This window comes from Mauremys reevesii, linkage group 9 (assembly GCF_016161935.1).
Source record: "Mauremys reevesii isolate NIE-2019 linkage group 9, ASM1616193v1, whole genome shotgun sequence".
In the NCBI taxonomy this organism is placed as follows: Eukaryota; Metazoa; Chordata; order Testudines; family Geoemydidae; genus Mauremys; species Mauremys reevesii.
Window position 1 is genome coordinate 47,681,885 of NC_052631.1, and position 26,711 is coordinate 47,708,595.

A 26,711-nucleotide genomic window follows, 5' to 3' on the forward strand; every position below is an offset into this window, starting at 1 on the left:
GGAAGGTCCTGAATGGTGTATTGAACTTCAGGAGGAAGCGTCGAACTCTGGAGCCAAGAGATCCGGCGCATGGTAACACCCGAGGCCACCGTACGTGCTGCCGAGTCAGCTGCGTCCAAGGAGGCCTGCAAGGAGGTGCGTGCTACCTTTTTACCTTCCTCTACGAAGGCTGCGAACTCCTGTCGGGAATCCTGAGGCAGGAGATCTTTGTATTTCTCTACCTCAGCCCAAATGTCATGTCCGTACCGGCTTAGCAAGGCCTGCTGGTTAGCCACTCGGATCTGTAGGGCACCGGCAGAGTAGACCTTGCGACCAAGCAAGTCCATTCGCTTGGCCTCCTTCGACTTAGGAGCCGGGCCTTGCTGGCCGTGCCGCTCTTTGTCGTTGACAGACTGCACCACCAAGGACGAGGGGGCAGGGTGCACATACAAATGCTCATATCCCCTGGAAGGGACCATGTATCTGCGTTCCACCCCTCGGGCTGTGGGTGCAATAGAGGACGGAGTCTGCCATAAGGTATCAGCGTTCGCCTGGATAGTCCTTATGAAGGGGAGAGCTATGCGGGTTGGAGCGTCCGCGGACAAAATGGTGACTATCGGATCATTTACTTCCGATACCGCCTCAGCCTGCAGATCCATTCGCAGTGCCACCCTGCGAAGGAGCTCCTGGTGTGCCCGTAAGTCAATTGGCGGGGGACCTGCCGATGACGAGCCAGCCACCGCCTCATCTGGGGAAGAGGAGGAGGAAGAAACGCCGGGCAGGATGGCGTCTTGGTCAGCATCTGGGCCCTGTGAAGGTTCCTGCTCCAGAGGTTCCTGGGCAGGCCGATTACCTTCCTCCGCAACGGATGGTATCTGAGTGTCAACTGGGGGGCGGCTTATAGTAGCCTCTGGGATGCGTGACTCGTGCAGCACGGTACGCATGGGAGGCACAGGAGGACCTTGGGCTTGATGGTAAGCCCAAGGGGTCCAATAACCCCACTGATGAGTGTCCTGGTCCACGGGATGGGCCTGCCAGAAAACTCCCGAAGGGACCTGAGAGTCATGGTCATCAACATAGTAGCTGTCGGCGTGCGAAGAGGCCGAGGCGTGTCGAGAGGGCCAAGGTGGAGCAGATAAGCCCTGCGCCGAAGTGCCCACAGATCTCATTTCCCGCCTCTGTGGTGACCGGTGCCGGGAGGCATCTCGATATCGAGAGCAGGAGCGAGAATGGGACCTGCGACCGGCACAATGCCGGGAGGTCGACCGGGATCTCCATGATCGGTGCTGGGAGCGACTCCGCGAGTAGCGACGGCCATATCGGTACCGAGAACTTGACTGGTGCCGGGAGTGACGAGTCAGAGAGCGGGAGAATGACCAGTGCCACGAGTCTGACCGGTGCCGCGTGGTTGAGCGGTGCCGGGACTGCAAGCGGCGTTGCGATCGGCGCCCAGATCAAGATCGGCGTCGAGAGCGTGAGCGGTGCCGAGAACGGGAATGGGATTGGTGCCGGTCAGAGTCGGTGCCGGCAGGCGGCTTAAACATTGACGGCTTGCCCATGGAGCTGGGCGCCCGCACGGGCGGTGCCGGTGGCACAGCCAGGTATGTCAATGCGATGAGGTCCTGTGCCGCCTCGAAGGCCTCTGGAGTTGACGGCAGTGGCATCTCCACCGCGGCCGGAGCCGGGGAGGTCACAGGTGCCGGGCTCGACGGCCTCTCAGGGGCCGGAGTCACCGGTGCCAGCAGAAGCGTCTGCGGTGGAGGAACCGGTGCCGCGGCAGGTTTCGGTGCCGGGCGGTCCGGACGGGGCGCACTCTGGTGCTTCGGAGCCGGCGGTGCCGTAGAGGCAGCGGCTTTTCCCTGCTTCGCCTTCGGCGAGAGCGAGCGTCTTTGTGCCGGTTTCGGTGCCGATGGCGCTTTCGGTGGCACAGCAGAGTGGCCCGGCTCCGTGGCGGCGCTGCGAGAGTCCAGAGGGACAGCGGGCGGTGCAGCGGCCAGAAGGGTTAAGGCTGCCTCCATTAGGAGTTGTTTAAGCCTAATGTCTCTTTCCCTCTTTGTGCCAGGCTTGAAAGCCTTGCAAATTGGGCACTTAGTAGATAAGTGTGACTCTCCTAAACACTTCAAACAGGAGCTATGAGGATCTCCTGTAGGCATAGGCCTGCGGCAGGCCGAGCACGGCTTGAAACCCGGGGAGCCGGGCATACGCTCCGGTCCCGGGTGCGAGTGGGGCTAACCCCCGAACCCGCTAACTATCTAACACTAAACTGATTTTAAACTATCAAAAACAAGAAAACCTAAGCTAAGATAGTAACTATGTACAAATTTTTACAGAGAAAAACTATGAGGAAGTTGGGAAGCGGAGGTCAGACAAGCTGCACTCCACTGTTCCAACGACCGACACGGGCAGTAAGAAGGAACTGAGGGTCGGGTGAGTAGTATATATGCGGTGCCGTTATGGCGCCACTCCAGGGGGCGCTCAGCCGACCCACTGGGGTTGCTAGGGTAAAAGTCTTCCGACGAAAGTGCACGCGGCGCACACACACCTAACTGGAATGGATATGAGCAATCACTCGAAGAAGAACCTACCTTCCCCTGATCTTCAATTACAAGCACTTTCCCTGCCCCCAGGGATAGAGGGAAGGGACTCAAAACAATTTCAGACCAAAGAGCCGCATCAGAAAGGTCAATGGGGAAGGGATCACAATCTGCATTTTGTTTGTTCAGGGAATGCAAGCAAAGTTTTAATCATAGAATATCTCCCTGCCCAGACTTATGGTCAGGCACAATCTCCCAGTCAATGACTGGTGCTCAACACTCACTGCCTGAAAATGAACCAAAGTCACAGGAGCCACTGGGTCCCTCTTACAAGTCAGCAGATCACTAATACCACTGCCCCACTTTCCCTTGTAGAAAGGAGAGAGCAACCGTAGCAAGAGTAGAGAGATTCCTTCCATTCCACAGGTATGAAAGGAGAGACACTGTTGCATCCTGGGCAGTTGAAAAATTAAGGGGAGGCTGTGAGAAGGGAACTGATCTATTTTTAAGAGTGCTAATGATGAGGAGGTTTGATTTATAACAAATGAAAGCAATAATCCAGATCACAAAAAATTGGGAGTCAGGTGGCTTGAATTCCTAGGTATGACCAACTGGACACCACTGTTAAAAGAGAATCTTAAATTGAATGAGTAAAACAGGGTCATAGTCAAGAGAGAATAATGCAATCTCCCAGCTTTTCAGATATTTTTTCCTTGCTGTTTCTTTCCCAGCCTTTACTGGGTCTTCATATGCAGTCACACAAACAGACTTAAGACCAGGGGATCAATACAGAGGCATACACCACACACAGACCACTCTGACTGGCCATTTCCAGTTTTAGAGGGTCTGAGGCAAGAGCCTTTTGGAAGTTGGTAATTTATGGATGGATATATACATAAAAAAATTTTCTTTGGGAGATAAATATGGTTTGATATTCGGATATTTAAAAGGCATCCTTGTGTAACTGTCCAAGGCCCTTTTATATACTTCTCAGCAGCTAGATGCTGGTTTACTAGTCCATCATTTGCATGTTGTAACAGGAAAAGAAATACAGGGAGTTTAACTCAGAGTTCCAATTCAGAACACACCAGATTATTTTACTTTCCTTACTTTGTAATCCAAAAGGCAGGCAAACATACCATGGGCATGTCTACGCTACAAACTTAAGTTGTCTTAAGTTAAGTTGACATACAGCCACCACAGTAATTACTGCTGGTTTTCAGGTCCGCGCTACCCTCCTTCTGTTGGTGTAGCGCGTCCTCACCAGGAGTGCTTGCACTGACTTAAAACAGGCAGTGTGGGGGGCCGAGAGCATGGTCTCCCAGCTCCAGGTGGAGCTCCCCATGGGGAGCCCTGCTGCCACATGGGCTCCTCACTCCGAGCCCAAATGGCAGCCTGGCTCGGAGTGGGAAGCTGGGGGGCCAGCAGTGGCTCTGAGCAAGGCGCGCAGGGTTCACAGCAGGGAGACTACCAGCCTTTCTTGTCAATTTCACGGCTCCAGCATGGAGCCGTGAAATTGAGAAGAATGATAGCCAACAACCAATGTAAGTAATGCAGAGTTTACACAGACACTGCATCACACTAACTACACTGACACAAGCCCTGTGCCTCTCGTGGAGGTGGAGTTATGTCAGTGTCGTAGGGCACTTACATCGGAAGGAGCAAGGCTGTAGTGTAGACACTGACATAATTAGGTCAACGTAAGATGCCTTCTGTCGACCTAACTCTGTAGCGTAGACCAGATCCATGGTTGTTTGGAAATGTAATCCTCCTGTTTCACATACCTCACATTCATAATCCAATTATCCACGAAAATGTCTGGAAAGCATTATCTGGTGTTCAATGCTCCACAAACAGCCAATACTCTTGCCTAAAATATTTAATTTCTGGGTTTGAAAGTGTACCAATTCCTCATGTAAAGGTATTAAAGATCATGGAATTGCATACACATGCTCTGGAAAAAACGGATGATATGGTGTTGGTGCCCTTTAAACCCTGTCATTTACCACTGTCTGTTACTGGAATTTGCAGTACTCCCATCACTGTATTTAAAATTGGTAATTATTGCAAATATAGCAAATAAGTGTTTATACTAGGGCTGTCGATTAAGCGCAGTTAACTCACGCAATTAACTCAGAAAAATTAATCGCGATTAACCGTGCAATTAAAACTGATTAATCATGATTCATTTTTTAAAACAATAAATACCAGTTGAAATGTATTAAATATTTGTGGATGTTTTTCTACATTTTCAAATATATTGATTTCAATTACAGTACAGAATACAAGTGTACAGTGCTCACTTTATATTACTTTTATTACAAATATTTGCACTGTAAAAATGATAAACAAAAGAAACAGTATTTTTCAATTTACCTTATACAAGTACTGTGGTGTGATCTCTATTGTGAAAGTGCAACTTATAAATGTACTTTTTTTAAAAATATACAACCGCACTCAAAAACAAAACAATGTAAAACTTCAGAGCCTACAAGTCCACTCGGTCCTACTTCTCGTTCAGCCAATCACTAAGACAAATAAATTTGTTTACATTTACAGGAGATAATGCTGCCCGCTTCTGATTTACAATGTTACCTGAAAGTGAGAATAGCAGTTTGCATGGCACTTTTGTAGCTGGCATTGCAAGGTATTTACGTGCCAGATATGCTAAACATTCGTATGCTTCTTCATGCTTTGGCCACCATCCCAGAGGACACGCTTCAATACTGATAACACTCGTTAAAAAAATAATGCATTAATTACATTTCTGATTGGACTCCTTGGGGGAGAATTGTATGTCCCCCTGCTCTGTTTTACCTGCATTCTGCCATATATTTCATGTTATAACAGTCTCGGATGAGGACCCAGAACTTTTGTTTTAAGAACACTTTCACTGTAGATTTGACAAAACACAAAGAGGGTACCAATGTGAGATTTCGAAAGATAGCTACAGCACTCGACCTAAGTGAGTGCTGAAGTGTCTTCCAAAAATCTGAGAGGGATAAGGTGTGGAGCATACTTTCAGAAGTCTTAGAAGAGCAACACTCTTGAGGCAGAAACTACAGAACCCAAACCACCAAAAAAGAAAATCAACCTTCTGTTGGTGGCATTTGACTCAGATGATGAAAATGAACATGTGTCTGTCTGCACAGCTTTGGATCGTTATCAAGTAGAAAACCCATTATCAGCATAGATGCGTATCCTCTGGAATGGTGGTTGAAGCATGAAGGGACATATGAATCTTCAGCGCATCTGGCATGTAAATATCTTGCAATGCGTGCTATGCAAATGTTTGTTCTCACTTTCAGGTGACGTAAACAAGAAGCGAGTGACATTATCTCCTGCAATGTAAACAAACTTGTTTGTCTGAGCGATTGGTTGAACACGAAGTAGGACTAAGTGGACTTGCAGGCTCTAAAATTTTACCATATTTTTTAATTTAGTTATTTTTTGTACATAATTCTACATTTGCAAGTTCAACTTTAATGATAAAGAGACTGCACTACAGTACTTGTAATTAGGTGAATTGAAAAATACTATTTCTTTTGTTTTTTGCAGTGCAAATATTTGTAATAAAATATAAAGTGAGCACTATAGACTTTGTATTCCATGTTGTAACTGAAATCAATATATTTGAAAATGTAGAAAACATCCAAAAATATTTAAAGAAATGGTATTCTATGACAATTTTTTTTATTGCTTGACAACCCTAGTTTTAACGGGTAGAGATTTTAAGGCCTGTTAATTCTCTCTCAAGTTTCTGTACTCCCAGTCTACATTAGACCTTTGCCTTAGTTTCTGGCCTTTAAGTACAAGTTTCTTCTACACCAAATTTTGTTACTCATAATAGCTATTTCTAGAAGACCCATCATGATATGAAGCACTAAATACAGGAAGAGTTAGATTCACAGTCAGTCTTGTCCATACAATCGATTCTGTGTATTTCTTTATGTACTATCACTCTGTAAAGGATAAAATTTTTCAATCTGATCATTATCTCAGTGAATTGTATTTCTCTCTGAAATGAGCAAACTGATATTTTATCCTTACAAAAGGTTTTTGATGATCAAAAATAGGATCCCAACCACAAAGGGACGTTAAATACAATGCAGAAAAGGTAAAATGGAAAGGAAGAAATCAGAGGGAAAAAATCGTAAATTATTCCTCTCAACATACACGAAGCAAGTCAGACAGCAACTTGTGGACAAATAATCACTAACAGCTAAACTATGGGAGCTCTAAATTCCAACATAAACAGTGATGGAGTCCACATTACCTTGTCTGGTTGCTGAGCTCTCTTACCAAGAAAAAGTTTACAAGCTAGTCATCTCTACTCAATGCTCAGCCAACGTATACAAAGATTTCCCTGCCATGTTCAACAGTATTTGGGACCTCAAATCCTTACCATGGATTTCAGAAAGCACCCATGACACATATTCCAGGCTTTATTATTTTGTGTTGGAATCCAGCTCCTTTGTACAATGGTTCTGATACCATTTACAGCTGCTGTTTGACTTATACGCCTCAATACAGGCTTTAACAGCAGTAAAATGAACGGGACTATACACCTCAAAATTAAAGACAACAGAGTGACAACTGGTCTCAATTTTCTTCATAATCTTCTAAAACATGCAGTCTATGGAAACATGAAACAAGTGAGATACCTTTTGATCCTTCCTCACATTTAATGCCTTTGAATGAAATGATCAGAAACACTACTGGTATACACAGTATATAAAAATACATCGCTATACTGACAGATCTCAAATGTTTTTTTCCAGCTTTACCAACCTTTCCTATTCTCCTCATGTATGTTTTCCTATCTACTCTTTCTAGCTTTGCCTCTGTATCTTCTCTAATACTTTCAATAGAATTACTCTCAGATAAATTTCAAATTGAGATAGCAGATTTTAAGCACATTTTTCTCCCTTTTCCTTTTCAGAAGGAGGTAGGTTTGTTTGTTTTTTAAACACAAAAAAAATAAAATAGAGAGAGAACAACCAAATGGAAAAATACAAGAAAACTTTTCAAAAACTTCTTTCACAAATGTTTTAACAATGACCCTGGAAAAAAGTTTGAATTCTCTCTACTTTCCTGTAATATCCCAATTTATCTGAAAGCATTTTTCCACTTGAAAAAGGAAACGTGCTCTTAAAAAGGTACTTGCCAAAGAAATCTCTTAGCAGGTAAAAATAAAATATAAAGAAGAAATCTGTTTTGCCTACATCTTTGATCTTTCTAACCACTTCCTTTGAAGGCACAGAATTTCAATAAATTAAAGCGCTTGATTAGAGGAAATATTTATTTTTCTACATCACCAATAAAAACACAGTTTAGTGTAGCAGGCAATTCTGTAACAATGCAGCCAGTTCAAGTAAATGACTGACCAAACTGTTTTCTGACAGACCACCTTCACATTGGAAATACGATGCAGAGAACCAGAAAGGAAAAACAAACAAACAAACAAAAAAAACTTATTTTGTTAAACTGGTGCATGGTTGATGTGGCCTTTGGCAGTTTTAGTCATAGCTGGGGTGTGATGAGGAGCTGAGAAGCATGACAATTTTATTTCACCTGCAGTGGCCCCTAGTCATATCTCATCAGGGTTGGAAGGGACCTCAAGAGATCATCTAGTCCAACCCCCTGCTCAAAGCACGACCAATCCGCAGACAGATTTTTGCCCCAAATCCCTAAATGGCCCCCTCAAGGGCTGAACTCAACCCAGGCCAATGCTCAAACCACTGAGCTATCCCTCCCCCAAAGAGTCACATTAGACTCTCTTAGCTTTAAGGGTTTAACTTCTTTTTATAAGGAAAACTAACCACATTTTCCTTATTTCACTTCAAAACTCTAAATACAGAGATGGTTTATCAACTTTGACCTCTTCTATATCTTTTGATTTTTTAAAGATGTTTTTCTAGTAATATGTTGCCCAGAAACATTCATAATATTCCAGGGTTCGTTCTCACCAACTGTTATGTGAAGTGCTATGATTACTCCTTCTAATTTGCGCTGTTCCTATATTAAGGAAGTACCAGCAGTCATTTTCCAATCTATACGGATCCTGTCACTATACTTTTTATCCCACCCCAATTTCATGCATCTCACCAGTGTACATACATTGCTGCACAAGTTTCCTTTCAGATGTATAAAATGAGACTAAGAGCACCAGAGAAGATACTTATGTAGGGTTTTCAGTTTTAGATTAACCTAGAACCCACTGAAGCAGTAAAAGTGATCAGTTTTTGTAAAATGTTCAAGTATTTTTAGTGAAATTTACAATGCTTACAATGCTGAAAACAGCTTGAAGATGGCACTGGCAAGGTCTACAGATCTCCCAATCTGCCTAGGATCTCATCCCTTGGAGATGGGACTTTAAAGGGGGACAATTTTAGATATAGTTCAGGGAAACTGTGATCCAGCTCATTAATTTATGATTTAGCTCACTGTTGTACAATGTAGTGAAAAAACAAGACTGGATTAAACATGGATTACCATGGAATACCCTCTTGCATAACCTGCAACTGTTTACTACTATTCTTTAATCTCTTATAAAATCAATTTATAATAAAATGAATTTAGAGTTTACCATCAGTAGTATATTTACTAACCTTATATACTAGTCTTTTATGCAGTATTGTATCAAAAGCCTTCCTGAAGTCCATGCAGAATAAGTCTACAGCTTCACCCTTCTCAGCTCTCACTGTCACCTCCTCAAAAGAAGTTAATTAATTTGTTAAGCATTATCTCCTCTATAAATCTGTGCTAATTATCTTTGATTAGTCTGTCATTAGTTACCAGAATTTCTTCCAGTATGGACAACAAATTTAAAGATTAAAAAAAATTAACAAAAAAAAACAGGCTAAAGTGTGAACTAACATTTTTCTTTCCAGTGAAAAGATTAAAAAACATCATAATTCTGAAAGTCAGACAAAATTGAGCCATAGTAACAGCTCCATAGTCAACATAAGACACTTTCCATTATAAGACCAATTTTGATCTCTCTCCCGCTCCACCTTCAAATTAAAAAACGACAATTTTCTGTGAAATTCCATATTGATAATGTCCTGCCAGAAGTGCTTGTTTCTGTGCAAAGCCAAAGTGGATATGACTGGCCATTTCAGAGATAATGCCAGAGACTGGCATTTCATTTCCAAAAGTTAACCATTCCTGCTATTGTGTATCTCAGAAACAACCTGGCCTACGAGCTCTACGGTTAGAACTAGAGTGCTTGTGATATACTGAATTACACAGAATGGACAACTGAAAAGTTATTTATTACAAAAAATTAGTATGAAACAATTCTCTACTGCTTGAGTGCCACAGTCAACCCTGGCATTTTCCAGCCACAGGAATTCAGTCCCCAACTATGCTACCAATTACTCGCCATTACAAACTGAAGTGATTCTAGCTACATAAATATCACATGCATTAACAATGGTAAAATACAAAAAAAACCTTCATAAAAATTGAGTTATAGTTCACAATAATACAGTTTTATTTGAATGCCATAATTAACAAAATCCAAGTATTTGGAAGGGAGGAAATTTTTAATCAAGGTTTCACAACCAACCTGAACACTGCCCCAGCCTTTAAACCAGAAATCCTCCTACAACCACTCATCCTTGAGGACATAACATTCTAATATGAGCCAAAATCCCTTATGTTATACCACGTACCTACTGTATATGGTCCAGAGACTTACCTACAGAAAATCCTCCAGTGCACCACACACACCTTTTATGGGGCAGTTATACCAACATTTTCCCTCTTATCTGAACAGACCAGAAACTTACCCCTTCCACATACCAATCTCCTACTATGATCAATTATCCCTCATATACAATTTAACAAAAAACAAACAACACAAAAACCACCCCATCAGCATCCCATTTTGAGCAAAAGAGATTAATCATCCCTATTCACCCTTCCTGTATAGATTAGCAACACTAATATACTGCCTGTATTTGGCTGGGAAGATGACTGGTTGACTAACCACCACTTCAAAACATGTATTTGGTAGGAATTTAAGATGCATCTGCAGCATCACCTTACTCACGGTGAATTTAGAATAAGTTATGTTGTTACGGCCTGATGCTTATTGACTCAGCAATCTGCCACCAGAAAAATGGCCATTTGTGTATGTCATTTAAGCTCACGGGTATTGGGTAGCTCACAATGCACTTTTAATAGCAGAGTAAGTATGACATGAATTACCACTTGCACTGCAGTATATTGTATTGCTCAGAGACATCTAAGTAAGGATTAAGGAACTTTGTGCTATTCACTGAGCATACACGCAGGGTATGTCTACACTACCCGCCGGATAGCGATCAATCTATTGGGGATCGATTTATCGTGAGTAGTGTAGACATGATAAATCGATCCCCGATCACTCTCCCGTCGACTGCTGAACTCCAGCTCGGCAAGAGCGAAGTCGACGGGGGAGCCTTGGCAATCGACCCCATGCCATGAGGACGCAAGGTAAGTCATACTAAGATATGTTGACTTCAGCTATGCTATTCTCGTAACTGAAGTTGTGTATCTTAGGTCGATTACCTCCCCCCAGTGTAGACCAGGCCACAGAGAAGGACAAAGTCTTTACCACAAAGAGTTTACAATCAAAGATGAGACTCAATGAGAGGAAAAGGAACAGAAACAAGAGCATACATTTACACAGGCTATGTGTAGAATTAGATTTTTAATCTTTAAAAATGAATTTCAGCAAAGTTTAAATCCCTTATAACATGGGGATCTTTTAAAATATATCAAGACCTTCACTCTAATCCAGGACTTGAGAGTTTGAGGTCTACCTTGAACATATCCATTAAAAGGTAGAGTAACTTCAAAATGAAATCAGATGTCTACTGATGTCTATAACCCAAATTGACAGAATATAGCAATCTTTGTGGAGAACACATGGGCCTTTTTGTATCAGACTGCAAATCTTTTCCTCTTGCATTTGTAAAGTCTTCTGGTCCATCCCTTCCATTAAGCTATGAAGACTTGAGACAACTAGGTAAAAAAAATCTACCCTGTGAGGAGACATGCTAACAGAGTAGGATTGCCAGTTGGGAAGCAGAGAGGTGCCCTAGATGCATGTGTAAAGATATGAATAGACTGCTTGTTGTGACGAGCTGCTGTCACCCCTAACAGGGCTGCTATAACTACATGTCTCAGTCAATAAAATGGTTTGATTCACAGAACCTGTGTCTCACCCGAAATTGGTTAAAGGATTTTTGCTATCTGAAGTAATGTAGACAAGTCATTGTGAACACCATTCATTTCTGGATGCAGAAAGCATCTCTTCCTGATAGCCTCTTGACTACTGCTACCCTTTTCAGAAGAACTGAAAGTACAGTTCTAAAATAGAAAAAAACACCAAGATCACTGATTCCTCTTACCAGAGTGATGGACCATTAAAAAGACTACTCTGATAGTAAAGAGTATTGATGCCTATTTGGAGAGGTTTGTGTGGAGAACACAAAGAAAAAGCCTTCAGTATTAAGCTGAGGTTCATTTTTAGAAATGGATGTTAATTTGTGGTTTTAGTCTTGAGATTTATTTATGGCTACAGGTAATATGCAGGTGAATAGATAAGTTCACTATTTTCCAGTCTGATTTAGATTACTTGTCCTCTCAAAATGAAGGGGACAAGCCCTTCCTTATTTAAAAAAGTTTAAACTTTAGCACCCACTTTGTAGGAATCTGCCAAAAAAGGAGTGACAAATTACACACCTTCTGCACTATCTCCAACAGGTTGATGGAAAGGCAGATCCTGGAATGAGACTCTCCCCCTTGACATGTTTCCCATGCGAGTTCACATCTATTGTAAATCTGTTCAAAGGGTGGTCTGTGAGGGGCTTCTGCCAGCAGATATTTCCCAAGAATTTAAGAATATGCTTGTGAAGGATCAGAGATCTGTTCTCCTCCTGGTGGTCCCACTTGGGCAAAAGGTTGGTTTGCAGGTATCAAGGGAAGTACCATGCTAAAGAGAATTTTGATATTGGATATTTCCCTTCTAGATAGGCTCATTTTTCTATTGGCAGTTATGGTCCTGCTTCTTCAACTGCACAAAGTTGGCTGAACCTAGTTTTGGAATGGTCAACCTAGACAAGAGAAAATGAAGTGTAACTGGACTACTAGATGCCTGGAGGGGGTTAGAGTCATATCCTCTTTAATTTAGGTCCCAAAAAGGAGGGGGAAAGTGTTCCATTCACAGAGGAAAATGAAATAGTTACAAGGAGGCTCCTTGGCTGTAGGTCTAAATGAAACAAAATGCAAGGCTGCTTCCTTTAGCCAATGGTCCAGATGGACCAAAGCAAAGCAAAAAGACAATTCTCACCATGGTAACAATGTCAGTTATTTCTCCAGTTATTCCTATCCTCTAGCCAGGAGCTGATTAATGAATCTCCCAGGACAAGGGGAAACTAGAGAGGAATTCTTCCTTCTTCCTAAGAACTTTTCTCACTCCCTGCTTCTTTTTTATGCCCCCTTTCCACCCCAATTCAGGAGTCACAGCTGTCAAATCTACCTCACAGCAGTTTGAATATTCAACAGCTGCCACCTCTTCTCTTCAAGTCCGGCAACTAAGGCAGGACTGTGGAACATCTGAAGGGCAAGAGTCCTTATTTTCACATATCTGCCCTTTGACACAAGGATCACAACAGTGTGGTGTGCAGTAGGAATTAATGAGCTTTTCTGAAAATGCTTTACAAAATCCCTCCATGGAAGATGCCAGGTGATTTCTTTACTTAAAAAAGGAAGCTTTCCACGGGGTATCAAGACTCACTGATCAATTTTTCAACCTTGTCTGCTTCTGAAGTATCAAATATCTCAAACAGCTGCCCCAGATGCACTGGGAAAACTATTAAGGGGTCATTGATTTAGATCTCAGAACTTCTGAGCTGTTGCTAAGAATGCCTGAATTCTTGAAGGATTGGTGAGGAATATGAATTTTATTAGATAAGGGCAGAGGATTTAAGATTAAATCCAGGTAGTCATTCTGAATACATTTCTAAAACAGGTCTGTTAGTAATTCTGGCCCATACCTGACTGAAATGGCAAAATTTGCCATTAAGCAATAAGGCCTTGGACAGAATCTATATTGTTTCCATAATCAACAACAAAATCTTACTTCACCCTTCCTGATGCAAAAATACTCTTAAACAAGGACAATCACACCCCACTGTTCCCATAAGAATTGCTAATTACAAAACACTGTGACACAGTTAATGTATTTATGGATACAAATATGCTATATTCAATCTTAACTTACAAAACAAAAATTAGGGCTTGTCTATGCAGTGGGGTAATGTGCTCTATGGGGGTATGAATGCTAAAGAGCATTAACATGCTGTATATTAACTGGCCCACGTAGACTCTGTTGATGCATTTGAACATATTGCTGTTTGAAACAGTACTACATTAAAGCACACTAGCGAACCATTAGTGCACACCAGCAGGGTTTACACGGACCAATTAATTTGCAATATGTTAGGGGAATTTAAAATCACACCCATACAGAGCACATTACCCCCATTGTGTAGACAAGCACTCAGTGCGGTTTTGAAGGATCAGTTAGTAGTGAAGACGTGTAAAAACCCAATGATCTGTAGTCCAAATTTACTATACTCCACAAATACAATGGGCTTTCCAAATATTTGATGTCTGCAGCCATACGCTATGGACTTCTTAAAGCCCTTAGGAAATTGAAAATTTACTTAATCTAAATTAGGAAAAAAACCTAAAAAGAGCACATATGACGAAGTAGAAATAAGGAAGGGTGGAAGAAAGACTCAGACTCATAGACTCTAAGGTCAGAAGGGACCATTATGATCACCTAGTCTGACCTCCTGCACAATGCAGGCCACAGAATCCTACCCATCCACTTCTATAACAAACCCCTAACCTATGTCTGAGTTACTGAAGTCTTCAAATTGTGGTTTGAAGACCTCAAGCTGCAGAGAATCCTCCAGCAAGTGACTCATGCCCCACGTTGCAGAGGAAGGCGAAAAACCTCCAAGGCCTCTGCCAATCTGTCCTGGAGGAAAATTCCTTCCTGACCCCAAATATGGCGATCAGTTAAACCCTGAGCATGTGGGCAAGACTCACCCGCCAGCATCCAGGAAAGAATTCTCCGCAGTAACTCAGATCCCGTCCCATCTAACATCCCATCACAGACCACTGGGCATACTTACCTGCTGATAATCAAAGATCAATTGCCAAAATTAATTGCCAAAATTAGGCTATCCCATCATACCATCCCTTCCATAAACTTATCAAGCTTAGTCTTAAAGCCAGATATGTCTTTTGCTCCCACTACTCCCCTTGGAAGGCTGTTCCAGAACTTCACTCCTCTAATGGTTAGAAACCTTCATCTGATTTCATGTCTAAACTTCCTAGTGTCCAGTTTATACCCATTTGTTCTTGTGTCCACATTGGTACTAAGCTTAAATAATTCCTCTCCCTCCCTGATATTAATCCCTCTGATATATTTATAAAGAGCAATCATATCCCCTCTCAACCTTCTTTTGGTTAGGCTAAACAAGCCAAGCTCTTCAAGTCTCCTTTCATAAGACAGGTTTTCCATTCCTCCGATCATCCTAGTAGCCCGTCTCTGAACCTGTTCCAGTTTATCCTTCTTCATCATCCTTCTTCAACATGGGAGACCAGAACTGCACACAGTATTCCACATGAGGTCTCACCAGTGCCTTATATAACGGTACTAACACCTCCTTATCTTTTCTGGAAATACCTCGCCTGATGCATCCTAAAACTGCATTAGCTTTTTTAACGGCCATATCACATTGGAGGCTCATAGTCATCCTGTGATCAACCAATACTCCGAGGTCCTTCTCCTCCTCTGTTATTTCCAACTGATGCATCCCCAATTTATAACTACAATTCTTATTATTAATCCCTAAATGCATGACCTTGCACTTTTCACTATTAAATTTAATCCTATTACTATTACTCCAGTTTACAAGGTCATCCAGATCTTCCTGTATGATATCCCGGTCCTTCTCTGTGTTAGCAATACCTCCCAGCTTTGTGTCATCCACAAACTTTATTAGCACATTCCCGCTTTTTGTGCCAAGGTCAGTAATAAAAAGGTTAAATAAGATTGGCCCAAAAACTGATCCCTGAGGAACTCCACTAGTAACCTCCTTCCAGCCTGACAGTTCACGCTTCAGTACGACCCGTTGTAGTCTCCCCTTTAACCAGTTCCTTATCCACCTTTCAATTTTCATATTGATCCCCATCTTTTCCAATTTAACTAATAATTCCCCATGTGGAACCGTGTCAAATGCCTTACTGAAATCGAAGTAAATTAGATCCACTGCGTTTCCTTTGTCTAAATAATCTGTTGTCCTTCTCAAAGAAGGACATCAGGTTGGTTTGGCACGATCTACCTTTTGTAAAACCATGTTGTAATTTATTCCAATTACCATTGACCTCAATGTCCTTAATTATTTTCTCTTTCAAAATTTTTTCCAAGACCTTACATACTACAGATGTCAAACTAACAGGCCTATAGTTACTCGGATCGCTTTTTTTCCCCTTTCTTAAAAATAGGAACTCTGTTAGCATTCTCCAGTCGTACAGTACAACCTCTGAGTTTACTGATTCATTAAAAATTCTTGCTAATGGGCTTGCAATTTCATGTGCCAGTTCCTTTGATATTCTTGGATGAAGATTATCTGGGCCCTCTGATTTTGTCCCATTAAGCTGTTCGAGTTTGGCTTCTACCTCGGATGTGGTAATATCTACCTCCATATCCTCATTCCCATTTGTCATCCTTCCATTATCCCTAAGCTCCTCATTAGATGGAAGACTAGCAGTCATTTAGGGGAAGCGTAAAGCTTGTTTGAGTAACCTTCACATTGTATTTCCATACCTTACAATGTCTTTTTGGAAGTAAAAACTATATCTGGGATTTTTAGGATTTCCAAAGTTTTGTTTTTGTTTATGTAAACTACAAAAATATAGAGACACTTTCCAAAAATGTTATCTGCTCAGCTCCAGTTCAATGCAGATTTTTGCTAAGGTAATAATACTAACATAGTGTTTTACGTTTTTAAAGCACTGTACAAACATGTTGACTAAGCACTGCAGCCTCCAGGTGAAGTAGGAAAAATGTCCTGATTTGTAGAGGAGAATACAAAATGCAGAGAGGTTAAGTGGCTTATCCAACATCACACAGATCAGATCAGTAAACAGAACCCATGTCTCCAAACCCCAGTACTATACCTAATCCGATAGAATCCAATATTCCCCAGTGTCATTCTTCCAAAGGAAACTTTTCACCCTCACAAATACAAGAGAATGGCCAATAATCTTTATCACCAAGGCCTGTGTACTCTGTGGCAGCATCAGGTAAATTCAAAATGTGACATTTTATTCATTTTCTTATTTAATTCAGTAACAAAACTAGTAAAGTACAGCTGGACTCCGATTTTGTGAAATTAAATTCACTAGCCCATGTAAAGTCATTTGTAAACTAACTGGGATGTCAATATTCTGTGAAGAAAAGTGAATACAATAGCAATGGTTAATTGTACATATTTCTAATCCCCAGCATGGGAATTCAACTATAACAAGGTGAGTATAGATGTAACAAAATTATAATTAGAGTGTCTCTTTTTCTATGTTTATTAATTTCATTTTGGGGGGTTGATTTTTTAGCATTTTTTGAGTTTTATGTAGATGTCCAAAAATCAGGGTTGATTGGGGTTTCCTCCTTGTATATACTGTATACATTCTTCATTACAGTAGTATATACTGTACTGTAATCAGTTAAAACCTAAATTCAGACACCCTAATTATGAGCCATTTTGGAGAATTACTACATAATCCTACACAGAATAAACCTACCTAACCCATGAACAAAAGCAGAACCCAATTTGAACTGGAACTGTCAAGACACACAAAAACCCAATTCTGAAATCTCCGGCAAGTTTCTCATGCTAAGACAGAGTACTGAAGAGGAAATATATTTCAAGAACATACCTATGGTAAAAATACTTCTTATAAACTGTCTTCACACACAGTTTTTAGAGATAAATCAGACCGCACAAGATTTTGGAGGTGGGTTTTCCTACAGAACTACAGTAATACTTACACAGGTTTAGTTTTAAACTGTGTTGAAAAACCTCACCTGCTTTCTTCGCGCCAGCTCCTCCTCTTCTCGGCGTTTCCTCTCTTCCTCCTGTTGCCTCCTAAGTAGCTCCTCCTGTTGTCTTCGAAGTTCCTCCTGTCTTTTTCTCTCTTCCTCTTCTCGTTTGGCCCTCATTTCCATTTCTCTCCTCTCCTGCTCTAGCTACAATTATATAAAATTACAATTAGATACAAGACTAGAGTAGGTAAAGCACTCCTACACCATTCTTTGCAGTGATTCCTGCTGAGACTACAGTACCATTCTTAGTTGGTGATTCCACCTGGGAATCACCTGGGCAGATCTGAGTTGCTCCTATAGACTACACTCCTATAACATTCTTTACAGTGATTTCTTGGAGGCCTACCACAACTTTTTTTCTCCAAATCAGTTCTCCTATGCCACTCCTTAAAACTCTACCTGAATTAAGAGGCTACGAAGAGTTGCTATGAGGTTATCCCCAAAAAGTACATCCAACACCATTTTGTACCATGACTCATAAAAGGTACTAGAATATCTGTGAAGGGCCCCAACAATTAGCACTCACTATTCCATAAACTGATTTGTGCAAAAAAGAGGTTGGGATTAAGAGCATCACTGAGGTCTGATAGTTATCGCTCCTACCCACTTCTGACAGCAAAGGGGGAAGTTTAATTTGAATGTTTAGGTTTGACCCAACATTCAAAATAATCCCATTCTAAGACCCTAGAGAGATGTCTAGGAAAGTTTTATTCACAAGTATAAAAATATAACTATTAGTTTAGAACATCAACAGGGTCCTTCTACAGTGTAACTCATATTTTTTCCAGGTTGCATGATAGTCTCTGACCTTCGCAGCTTTTGCCTTCTCGAGCTGCTGAAGTTGTTCTAGAGCAGGTCCCTGAGCTGCAGTATCAACGGGGAGATCCCAGACACTGCTTCCTTCCCAAACTGGAAATCAAAGGAAAGAGCATACAGACAATAGGATAATTAATATTCACAAGCAATAGTAAGCACACTAGCAGAACCCAACTATAGAGGGAAGTCGTGTGTATTCTGGTTATTACACTGAACACATAATGGTGTGCTGCACTCTTATAATTATGTTCAGTAAGAGGCCATACTTCCTTACTATCTCAGGAGCAAGGCCTGATCACCCCAACACTTTCCTGGGAGGCACAGGAGCACCAAGGTGAGGGGTCCAGGCTGGGTTTTACCACTAAATCCTGGACAAAATTAAGTTTGCTACATTTTTACATCTCTTTGGCTGAAGATCTCTGGTGACGATGCACAGCTTTATCACTTTGCCCTCCTTAGCCACTGAAAATGGAATTTATCCTCAAGCATGAGATGAGTTGAAGACCTGTTTTTCATTTCTAATGGAAGCTGACATACCCAAACGCTGATCTATCTCACCTCCAGCAAGTGTCAAAAAGAGATGCAGTAGTTTAAAAGAAAGGCTCTGGTTCTGGACCTAGGGACTTTACTAGAAGTAGTCAGTCTTACCTGTGGGCTGTGAGGCTGTTGACTGAAGCTCCCAAACTGAGCTAGCATCCGACACTGACACAGACCTTGTTACAGACGGCATCAGGTTCTGTTCAGATATTCTGTAGTACAAACAAGAAGATTTAACATGCCACTTCCAAAGACAGGTCTACTCTGAACACAGTGGAAATTTTTAGTTCAGTAACATGTCATTGCATTTTCCTTCATTCCCCTCCCTACAAGCCTTTAAAACAAAAACCTGATGCTGACAGTACTATGCAGAAAGTTCTCTCTTGTCTGAAGATTGTTCAGTCAAGTGCTGGGTTAGTCTCCCAATATGATACTACAAGTAGTTCACAGGCTACCGTTTTCAATGGCATCTGAAATTATAAAATTGACCTGCCTCTGCTGGTTGAATTCCAGCACATTGTGTGTCCTCATAACAGTGTTTTACCAATGCTGATCAGGACTTTGGTGACAATTTTCCCCATAACAGTGCCAAGCCAGGACTTCAACTGGAAGAGTCTTCTCATTTTCCTAAGTCCTCTCCCAAACAGAAGCCATGGACAAAAAAAGTATTCAACATCCATCAGCTTTTGTATAGTTCACACCCACACTGCTTGAAAAAAGTTGAACGCATAACCCTAGATATGACCAAGAAATTCTGAAACAGACACATGTAGGCAACAGAAGAACATCACACTAACAACCACAGTCTAAGTTGGAGAGTAATCAGTCGAGATCTGAACACTCACCTCATCTTCAGGGCCTGGAACTGTTGTAAGAGGAGAGCCAGTTGCTGCTGCTGCTGGGATGAGAGGGCTGCTTTTTGCTGCTGTGCCAACACCTGTGCATACTGTTGTCTTCAAAAGAGAAGCAGAGTCTCAATGCAATTTATTCACTGTATCTAACTATGCAACATCCCACTTGTGGAAGTTCCACATTATCCTCAGTTTCCATCCAGTCTAATCCCCACTAATCCAATAAACCAACCTATATGTACTCACATTGATTCCTGAAGGACACCACAAAATGGGATCTGAGAAGAGTTAGGGTATTTAAAAAAACCCACAGTAAACTGGCCTACGTGGGCAGAACAAAATTTTGTCCCTCTCACTTCCAACCATGCAATCTAACTATTCCTTTCCAATTCTATACTTTGTACCATTCCTAACTCCTTCTGCACTTCGCTTTCCCCAAAATTGATATAGATATAATTCATATGCTAACCCTACTTTTGTAATTGTCCAGCTAGCTGTAAAATATCTAGTCATGTCCACATTCCCATTACAATCACAAACCTCTTGACATCAGCAATCCTATACTAACAACCATCATTCAAAGATCATGAAAATGGCATAAATCTTTAGCACAATCAAAAAAAGCGATCAGATCTCTAATTGCTTTCTTTACTCTAGCCTCCTCCCATACAAGTTGTTAGAAATGGGCCAGACCCCAGGGACTCCAATTCCCATCTCACTGGGCAAAAATTGATATCAAGCTACAGTCTTCAATAGTTCCTCGCATCTCCAAGAAACAATGAGTCAACAGACGAAAAGAGTGCTCTGCATGGGGTTTTCTATGTGCCTCACAACACCAAAGATGTTCTGTCCTACCCGACTCCAAATCCCCAAAACACAATTTGCAAGGAGGGTCAGGATTCATTTTGACCAAGCAAGTTGCTATATTATAGAGAGAGGGTGCACGCGAGTGAGCAAACATATATCACCAGAGTAATTATGTACTGCTTAAGGAATAAGACAACACCATAAAGTATGCCTGAGGTAGCTAGCTCTAGGTTGTAAGGCCACTGCTGTTGGAGTTGCAGCATTCCCAGGGAAACAATGTCCAGAAGCTGAACCCAGCTTATTAAAACTGCAGAGCAGAACACAGCCACTAGCAGATCTCAGATTGGTGATCTTACTGTATCAAAAACTGCTGGTACTGGAGGTGCTGCATTTGGTACAGTGCCGTAAGTTCTTGTTGTCTAGTTAGTCGCTCCTGGTCCATCTCGCCCTGTGTTTGGGAATAAGCCACTATTAACTATGTGAATATTTACAACTTCTAATATTGCTCTCAACAGATGATGGAAAAGACAAATGGTACACCCATCAGTATGTAAAGATCAGAATGCATTTTGATCAAAACTTCTGACCATGCAAAAAATCATGCAGTAGTTGAAAAGACAGAGATGCACAGCTTTTATCAAACATCAGGACTAAGCTCTAATGCCTCGATATAACAAAACATGTAAGTATATGCTTAAAATGAAGTGAAAGCAGTGATCCCTCTCTTCTCCTCCAAGAACTGCTGTTTTCCAGAGGATTCCAAACTTGATGCTGAGAGCACATGAACTTCCAAGATCAAGGAAGTATGACAGTACTCAAAGAATAACATTTCTCATTTTAAAAAAAATCATTGTTTGACTTATGATGATTGTCAAGTGCTTACCAGATGTGGAGGTGGTGCTGGACCTGGAGTGAAGGGAACCCTGCCCCACATTTTCATGATATCTCCAAGTGGCTGGAAATTCTCATCGCATGCTCTCTTTACTAACAGGGACATAGTGAAATACCCAGCCTGGAACCACTCTGCCATCTCCTGGTTACTGAAGGGACCTGCAATACCACCAACCAATACAGGAAGACACAAAAGTCAAGTTCAGTGTGTAGGGAACCAAGAGCATGGAACTCTTAAAATAGATACAATATCTAAACGTCAGTGGCTCCTGAATTCCAAGTCCGCCTTGCTCTACTGTTCTGAATGACTTATGGGACTGCACATTTATTCCAGATCCTAGATCTGTTCCTTCAAATAACAGAGTTAATTCAGCACTTCTGACAATAAAGGTAATGTGTATAATTTATATGGTGTAACTTGCACCCCATTTTTCTGTATAATTTACACAGTTTGGGATAATATTTTAGTAGCAGCAAGGTGGAGGAAACAGAAAATTGCTTACCTTGTAATTCTGCTTCTCTGAAGATATTTTGTAAGATTCTTGCTCCTGGGTTTTAGCTTCTTAGCAGAAGACTGTCAGAATTCCCTCAGAACTGAAGACTATTTTATTTTTGAAAGTAATGGTGTAAAGAGGCAGGACCCCACCCACTGGAAGCGGTACTTTCCCCGCCTACTCAGTATAAATGCTATCCACTGAACATTCCAGTCACTTTTTTCAAATGCAATGGAGACAAACCCTCACAAAACCATTAAAGATAGCCAATGTCAGATCAAAAATATGCAGAGAAATACACCTGAAAAAAGGTAACCTCCAACGTGAAGAGAGAACAGAGGGTTAGTAAGAATCCTGGAAGAGGATGTCTTCAGAGAAGCAGAACAACAGACTAAGTAATCTTCCCCTCTGTGGAGGATTCTCTCTCCTGTAGAGAAATCCCAAAAGAAAAACACCTGAAAAGCTGGACAGTGTTCTTTTTTAGAGGCCAAATCCAAACAACGATGAATTATACTCAATGGTCCAGCTCTTCACCAGATTCCAATAGCCAATATGGCACAGCCTCCCACAGGAGCTTTTTCCAACTTCAGTCAAGGAGGAACTCCCAATCATTCAGAGGGCAACAGGTACTTGTGGCAGTAGGTGGCAAGCAACATTCGAGCAAGGGCCTGAGTTGCACTCTGCTCCACTATCATGGACCTCATCGGTCTAAACACCTTTAGAAACAAGGAAACTCATTCCTCAGACCCAGGAATGAGAACCATGCATATTTAGAGAATATATTCACTCTTTGCTTAGAGTGCAAGCTCTTTGGGTCAGGGACTGATATTTCGTTGTATGTACAGTGTGTCAAGCTCAAATTAAGACAGATTGATGCCTCTAGGCTCTACCATATGAGCAAATGTAAAGGAAAAAATATTAATAAGCTCACCTGGGAAATTCCTTCCCTATACCCTTTATGTCCAGAAACTTCACAGAGGTGTTTCCTATCACCCCTAGAAGCTTGAAAGCAAGCAATACCTCTGATGCTGGCACAGACCACTCTTGGAAAAATCTACCCAAAGTAGATAGTTTGCAAAACTGCACACAATAAATTAGGTTAGCTACTTAGGCATTTGACCCTCTCTAGACCTTTGCATACTAATGGCCTGTACAGGAAGATGTTCATAAGAGTGAGTGGGATCCCTGGAAGCAGTATTAACTGAAGAACTCTATACAGATTGCAAGTCTCTGAGACATGACCAGTTATTGAGATACCTTTGGTATAACTATTAATAAAGGCTGCAGTGGCACAGAATGGGGCAAAGTTAGAAAGGGAGTAGAAATCTTTAGTGACCTGGTTGATATGGGCCCACTAGAGAGTTTGCCCACACAATACTAGCATGTCCTGGAGCTGCATTAAGAAGCTTACTATTGATCAAGATGTAGCTGACTTTTGAATAAGTCAGCAATTTTCAATTGCATGTCACTGGAAATTAAGACATGATCTTTGGTTGCGTCCAGAGTTACTTTCAGGTGTTGAGCCTTCAGTATTAGAAACAGGTGGCTGTTCTCCACATTGACCAGAAACTAGGGATGTAAAATGTTAACCGGTTAACCAATAAGCAGTCTTATTGGTAATGTATTCGGTTAACGTTTAAACTCCACTGTCTGCCAGCACCCAGAGTCCAGGCAGCCAGGACCCTGTGTAAGACACAGGTGTGCTGCAGCACACATACACACCCATACCACTAATCCCCGCCTATGTTGTGAACTCCTTAATGGTTAAACATTTAACTGGTAAAATATTAACAGTTTGTTTTTTAAAGTAAAAGTTTAAACAAACGCTATTTACATCCCTACCAGAAACCCATGCTATTGCCGGAAGATTATGGTGGCTTAGTGCCCTGCATGAACTGTTTTCCTCATGAGATCTCCGATACATAGGTGTCCTACAATAGTCAAATGCCTATTTCCAACTCCCATGGGAGTGCCCCCAGCCTCATTCTTATTTTAGTAAAGACTCTGGGACTTGAAGCATCGCATGAGAGAGCAGAAATGCAGGTAAATGGGATGACTCTCCCAATTGGGTTATGTGCTGGTGTGTTAAATTTAAAATCTACTGATATCAGTAAGTTCCTTACAGAGATTTCTTCTACTATGAACTTCTTTTTCCACCTCAAGTATGTTGATCAATTTAGATCAAGTGCAGCTCTCACATCCCCATTTATCTTTTGGTAAATAAAGTACATACACAGTATTTCTTGCTTAATGGCATTGTTTCTACATCTTCAATACACAGATGATGGGAGATATCTTAACTTTCAGGAGTTTGTCTGGGGACACTGATGTCAGGAAATCTATCTTTTGTGTGCCACAGCAAGTCTATTGAGTATTTTCCAATATTGACAGCTAAACATGCAAGCATCTATAGATTTTCAGTCCCATGGTATCAGGAAGTCCGATTAGCTACTGACATGTAAGAGAACAAATCTTAAATTATCTTAACCTAAACATATAGAAGAGTCTAATGAGCCATAAGGCAATCTACAGGGCATGGGATGTACTGGGTAAAGGGATAGCTCTTCTAAATCTCTCTCACTAGAGTTGTGAAATCCCTGCACCAATGGCTCTTCTCCCTACACAGTAGCACAGCTCTATTTTAGTACATTTTGGGGACTGAATAAATTTGTTGTGAACGTCTCTTAACAGTTCTGTGACACAAAAGAGGAAGTGGAAAGGGCACAGACCTACCCTGAATTTCTCCTTGAGGATCCTTGTAGTACCACTTCTGCATGGCTTCATGGAGTAATGGCATGGAGGAACCCTTTGCTCTGTGCTCTTGAAGTTTTGCTGCTAGTCTCTCATCATCCAATGCACTGTCCTGCAGATATGCCACCATTTTCTCTGCCTGCTGCAGTAGAGAGCAAGAGACATGCTAGAAAATACTGTATTACAATTACTGCGCACACATGATTGCATAAGATGAAACTAACCAAATAGCCTGGTGTCCATCGCAAATTTCAGGACTAGAAAGCTCAAAACCCATATTTGGTGGGCTACAAGGGGGTTAACAGACTGGAGAACTGCACCTTTAATAATGTACTCCACACCTCTACAATAACTCTATGCAAGTCTCTCCAATGGCTTTAGAAACACTGAAGTCTCTCAATAACCCTGACAGTTAGATATTGTGCACATTTTACATATAGATAAGCTGATCAAAGAGATATTAAAAGGGATTTGCCCAATGGGTCTCCTACAACCAATGATAGAGTCAGGAACAGAACACAGAAATGGATATACTAGAATGGAAGAAGTCTCATCTACTACTAATCACTAGACTAGACTTTGATCCCTTTTATTCAGCTGTTACAGAATGCCGCTTACACCATGACAAGCAAAACATGCCTATCTGAAACTTTGTCTTACATGACTTCTAAAATACTCCATCATATGATCTGGACATACAGAAAGTCTACTTGTTACTTGAAGGCTATGAAACTTTGGTTAATTCATGATATATTACTGAACAGAATCTCTAGTAACAGATTATACTGGTGAGAGAGGGTTACTGATTGCCAGATTTATGACTCGACTTCTGACATTTGTTAAAGGAATAAATTGTTATCTGAACTCCACTGGAAGCAAACAGTGCCAGAGGGAACCTCCAATATTAAGAAACTGAACTACATGCTTTGATTTTTTTCTCAACATAATGACTATAGCACAGAAGTAGCCTGAGTATGAAAGGACTTGAAAAACTATTGCCCACAAAGGACTTTACAAGTTACATTGCTCAATTTTTTTTTTTATTTATAGTTCCATCAGAAATGGCTCATTCATTCAGTGTTTTTCCATTGTCTGATATTCTGTAAAGAGAGGAGGAATTTTAAAAAATTAGAGAAATTCTACCTGCTCTAAGTGTTTGAGACCCTCTTCATCATCTGGATCAGCAGGAATGTTGCCCATGCCTGGAGCAGCTGAGACTGATGTCTGAAGTGGCTTTAGAGCAGGATTTGTATTGGAAAGAGGAGGAGAAAGATGAACAGGAGAAACTGTAGCTGGAGAGATCTGTGGCAAAGGTTGAACAGCAGGAGTCAGATCTAGAGAAAGAATTAAAAGTGGGCCATGAAATTCCTCTGACACATACAACATACATACAGATCATAGGAAAATGGCTCTTACAAAATTAAACGTTTGAGAAAGATAACACACAGTAACCTGTAAGCACTAGAATAAAGCTCTTCCAGCCAATTTAATAAAAATTGAAAGCGCTTTCAACAAACCATATGAGAGCAGCTGATTAACTCAGCAAGTTTTCTGCCCCAAATACCCACCCTTGTCATCTCTCTGAAGATATAATCTAACCACTACGCCCTCCCAGGGATACCACCAAACGTCATATGCATCTCAGTCTATTACCTTCTCCTCTACTGGGCACTTTGGATGGCGGAGTGTTGGCCGTTTGATTCTCTTTATCTTCCATTTTTTCTGTTCGTTCTGGGACACACTCTTCCTTCCGCTCAAATAGACTGGCCTGTAGTGGTTCTTGTGGCTGGAGTTTTGGAGGAGTACCTGACCGGGTAGACGGCGAAGATGCTCTGACTGCTTCTTCTGCTGCCTCTAACATTTGAAGGTTTTG

At 41.4% G+C, this 26,711-nt stretch overlaps 1 protein-coding gene across 5 annotated transcripts in view; it reads right to left on the bottom strand.

Moving 5' to 3' along the window:
* GIGYF2 (GRB10 interacting GYF protein 2) overlaps window positions 1–26,711 on the bottom strand; it is a 169,142-nt gene that overhangs the window by 34,351 nt on the left and 108,080 nt on the right. For 3 of the 5 annotated variants that reach the window (XR_005584535.1, XM_039487790.1, XM_039487792.1), the window contains exons 11-20: window positions 26,492–26,692; window positions 25,982–26,172; window positions 24,821–24,980; window positions 21,586–21,752; window positions 21,059–21,150; window positions 19,890–19,997; window positions 19,156–19,256; window positions 18,500–18,600; window positions 17,674–17,835; window positions 9,125–9,226 (exon numbers count right to left, since the gene is read on the bottom strand). Coding sequence is in view for 4 of the 5 variants with exons in the window: in XM_039487790.1 (XP_039343724.1) it covers window positions 9,125–9,226; window positions 17,674–17,835; window positions 18,500–18,600; window positions 19,156–19,256; window positions 19,890–19,997; window positions 21,059–21,150; window positions 21,586–21,752; window positions 24,821–24,980; window positions 25,982–26,172; window positions 26,492–26,692 (1,385 nt within the window). In the remaining variant the exon portion in view is untranslated. The remainder of the gene's footprint in view (window positions 1–9,124; window positions 9,227–17,673; window positions 17,836–18,499; window positions 18,601–19,155; window positions 19,257–19,889; window positions 19,998–21,058; window positions 21,151–21,585; window positions 21,753–24,820; window positions 24,981–25,981; window positions 26,173–26,491; window positions 26,693–26,711) is intronic. The other 2 variants (XM_039487793.1, XM_039487794.1) reach the window with 2 other exon arrangements.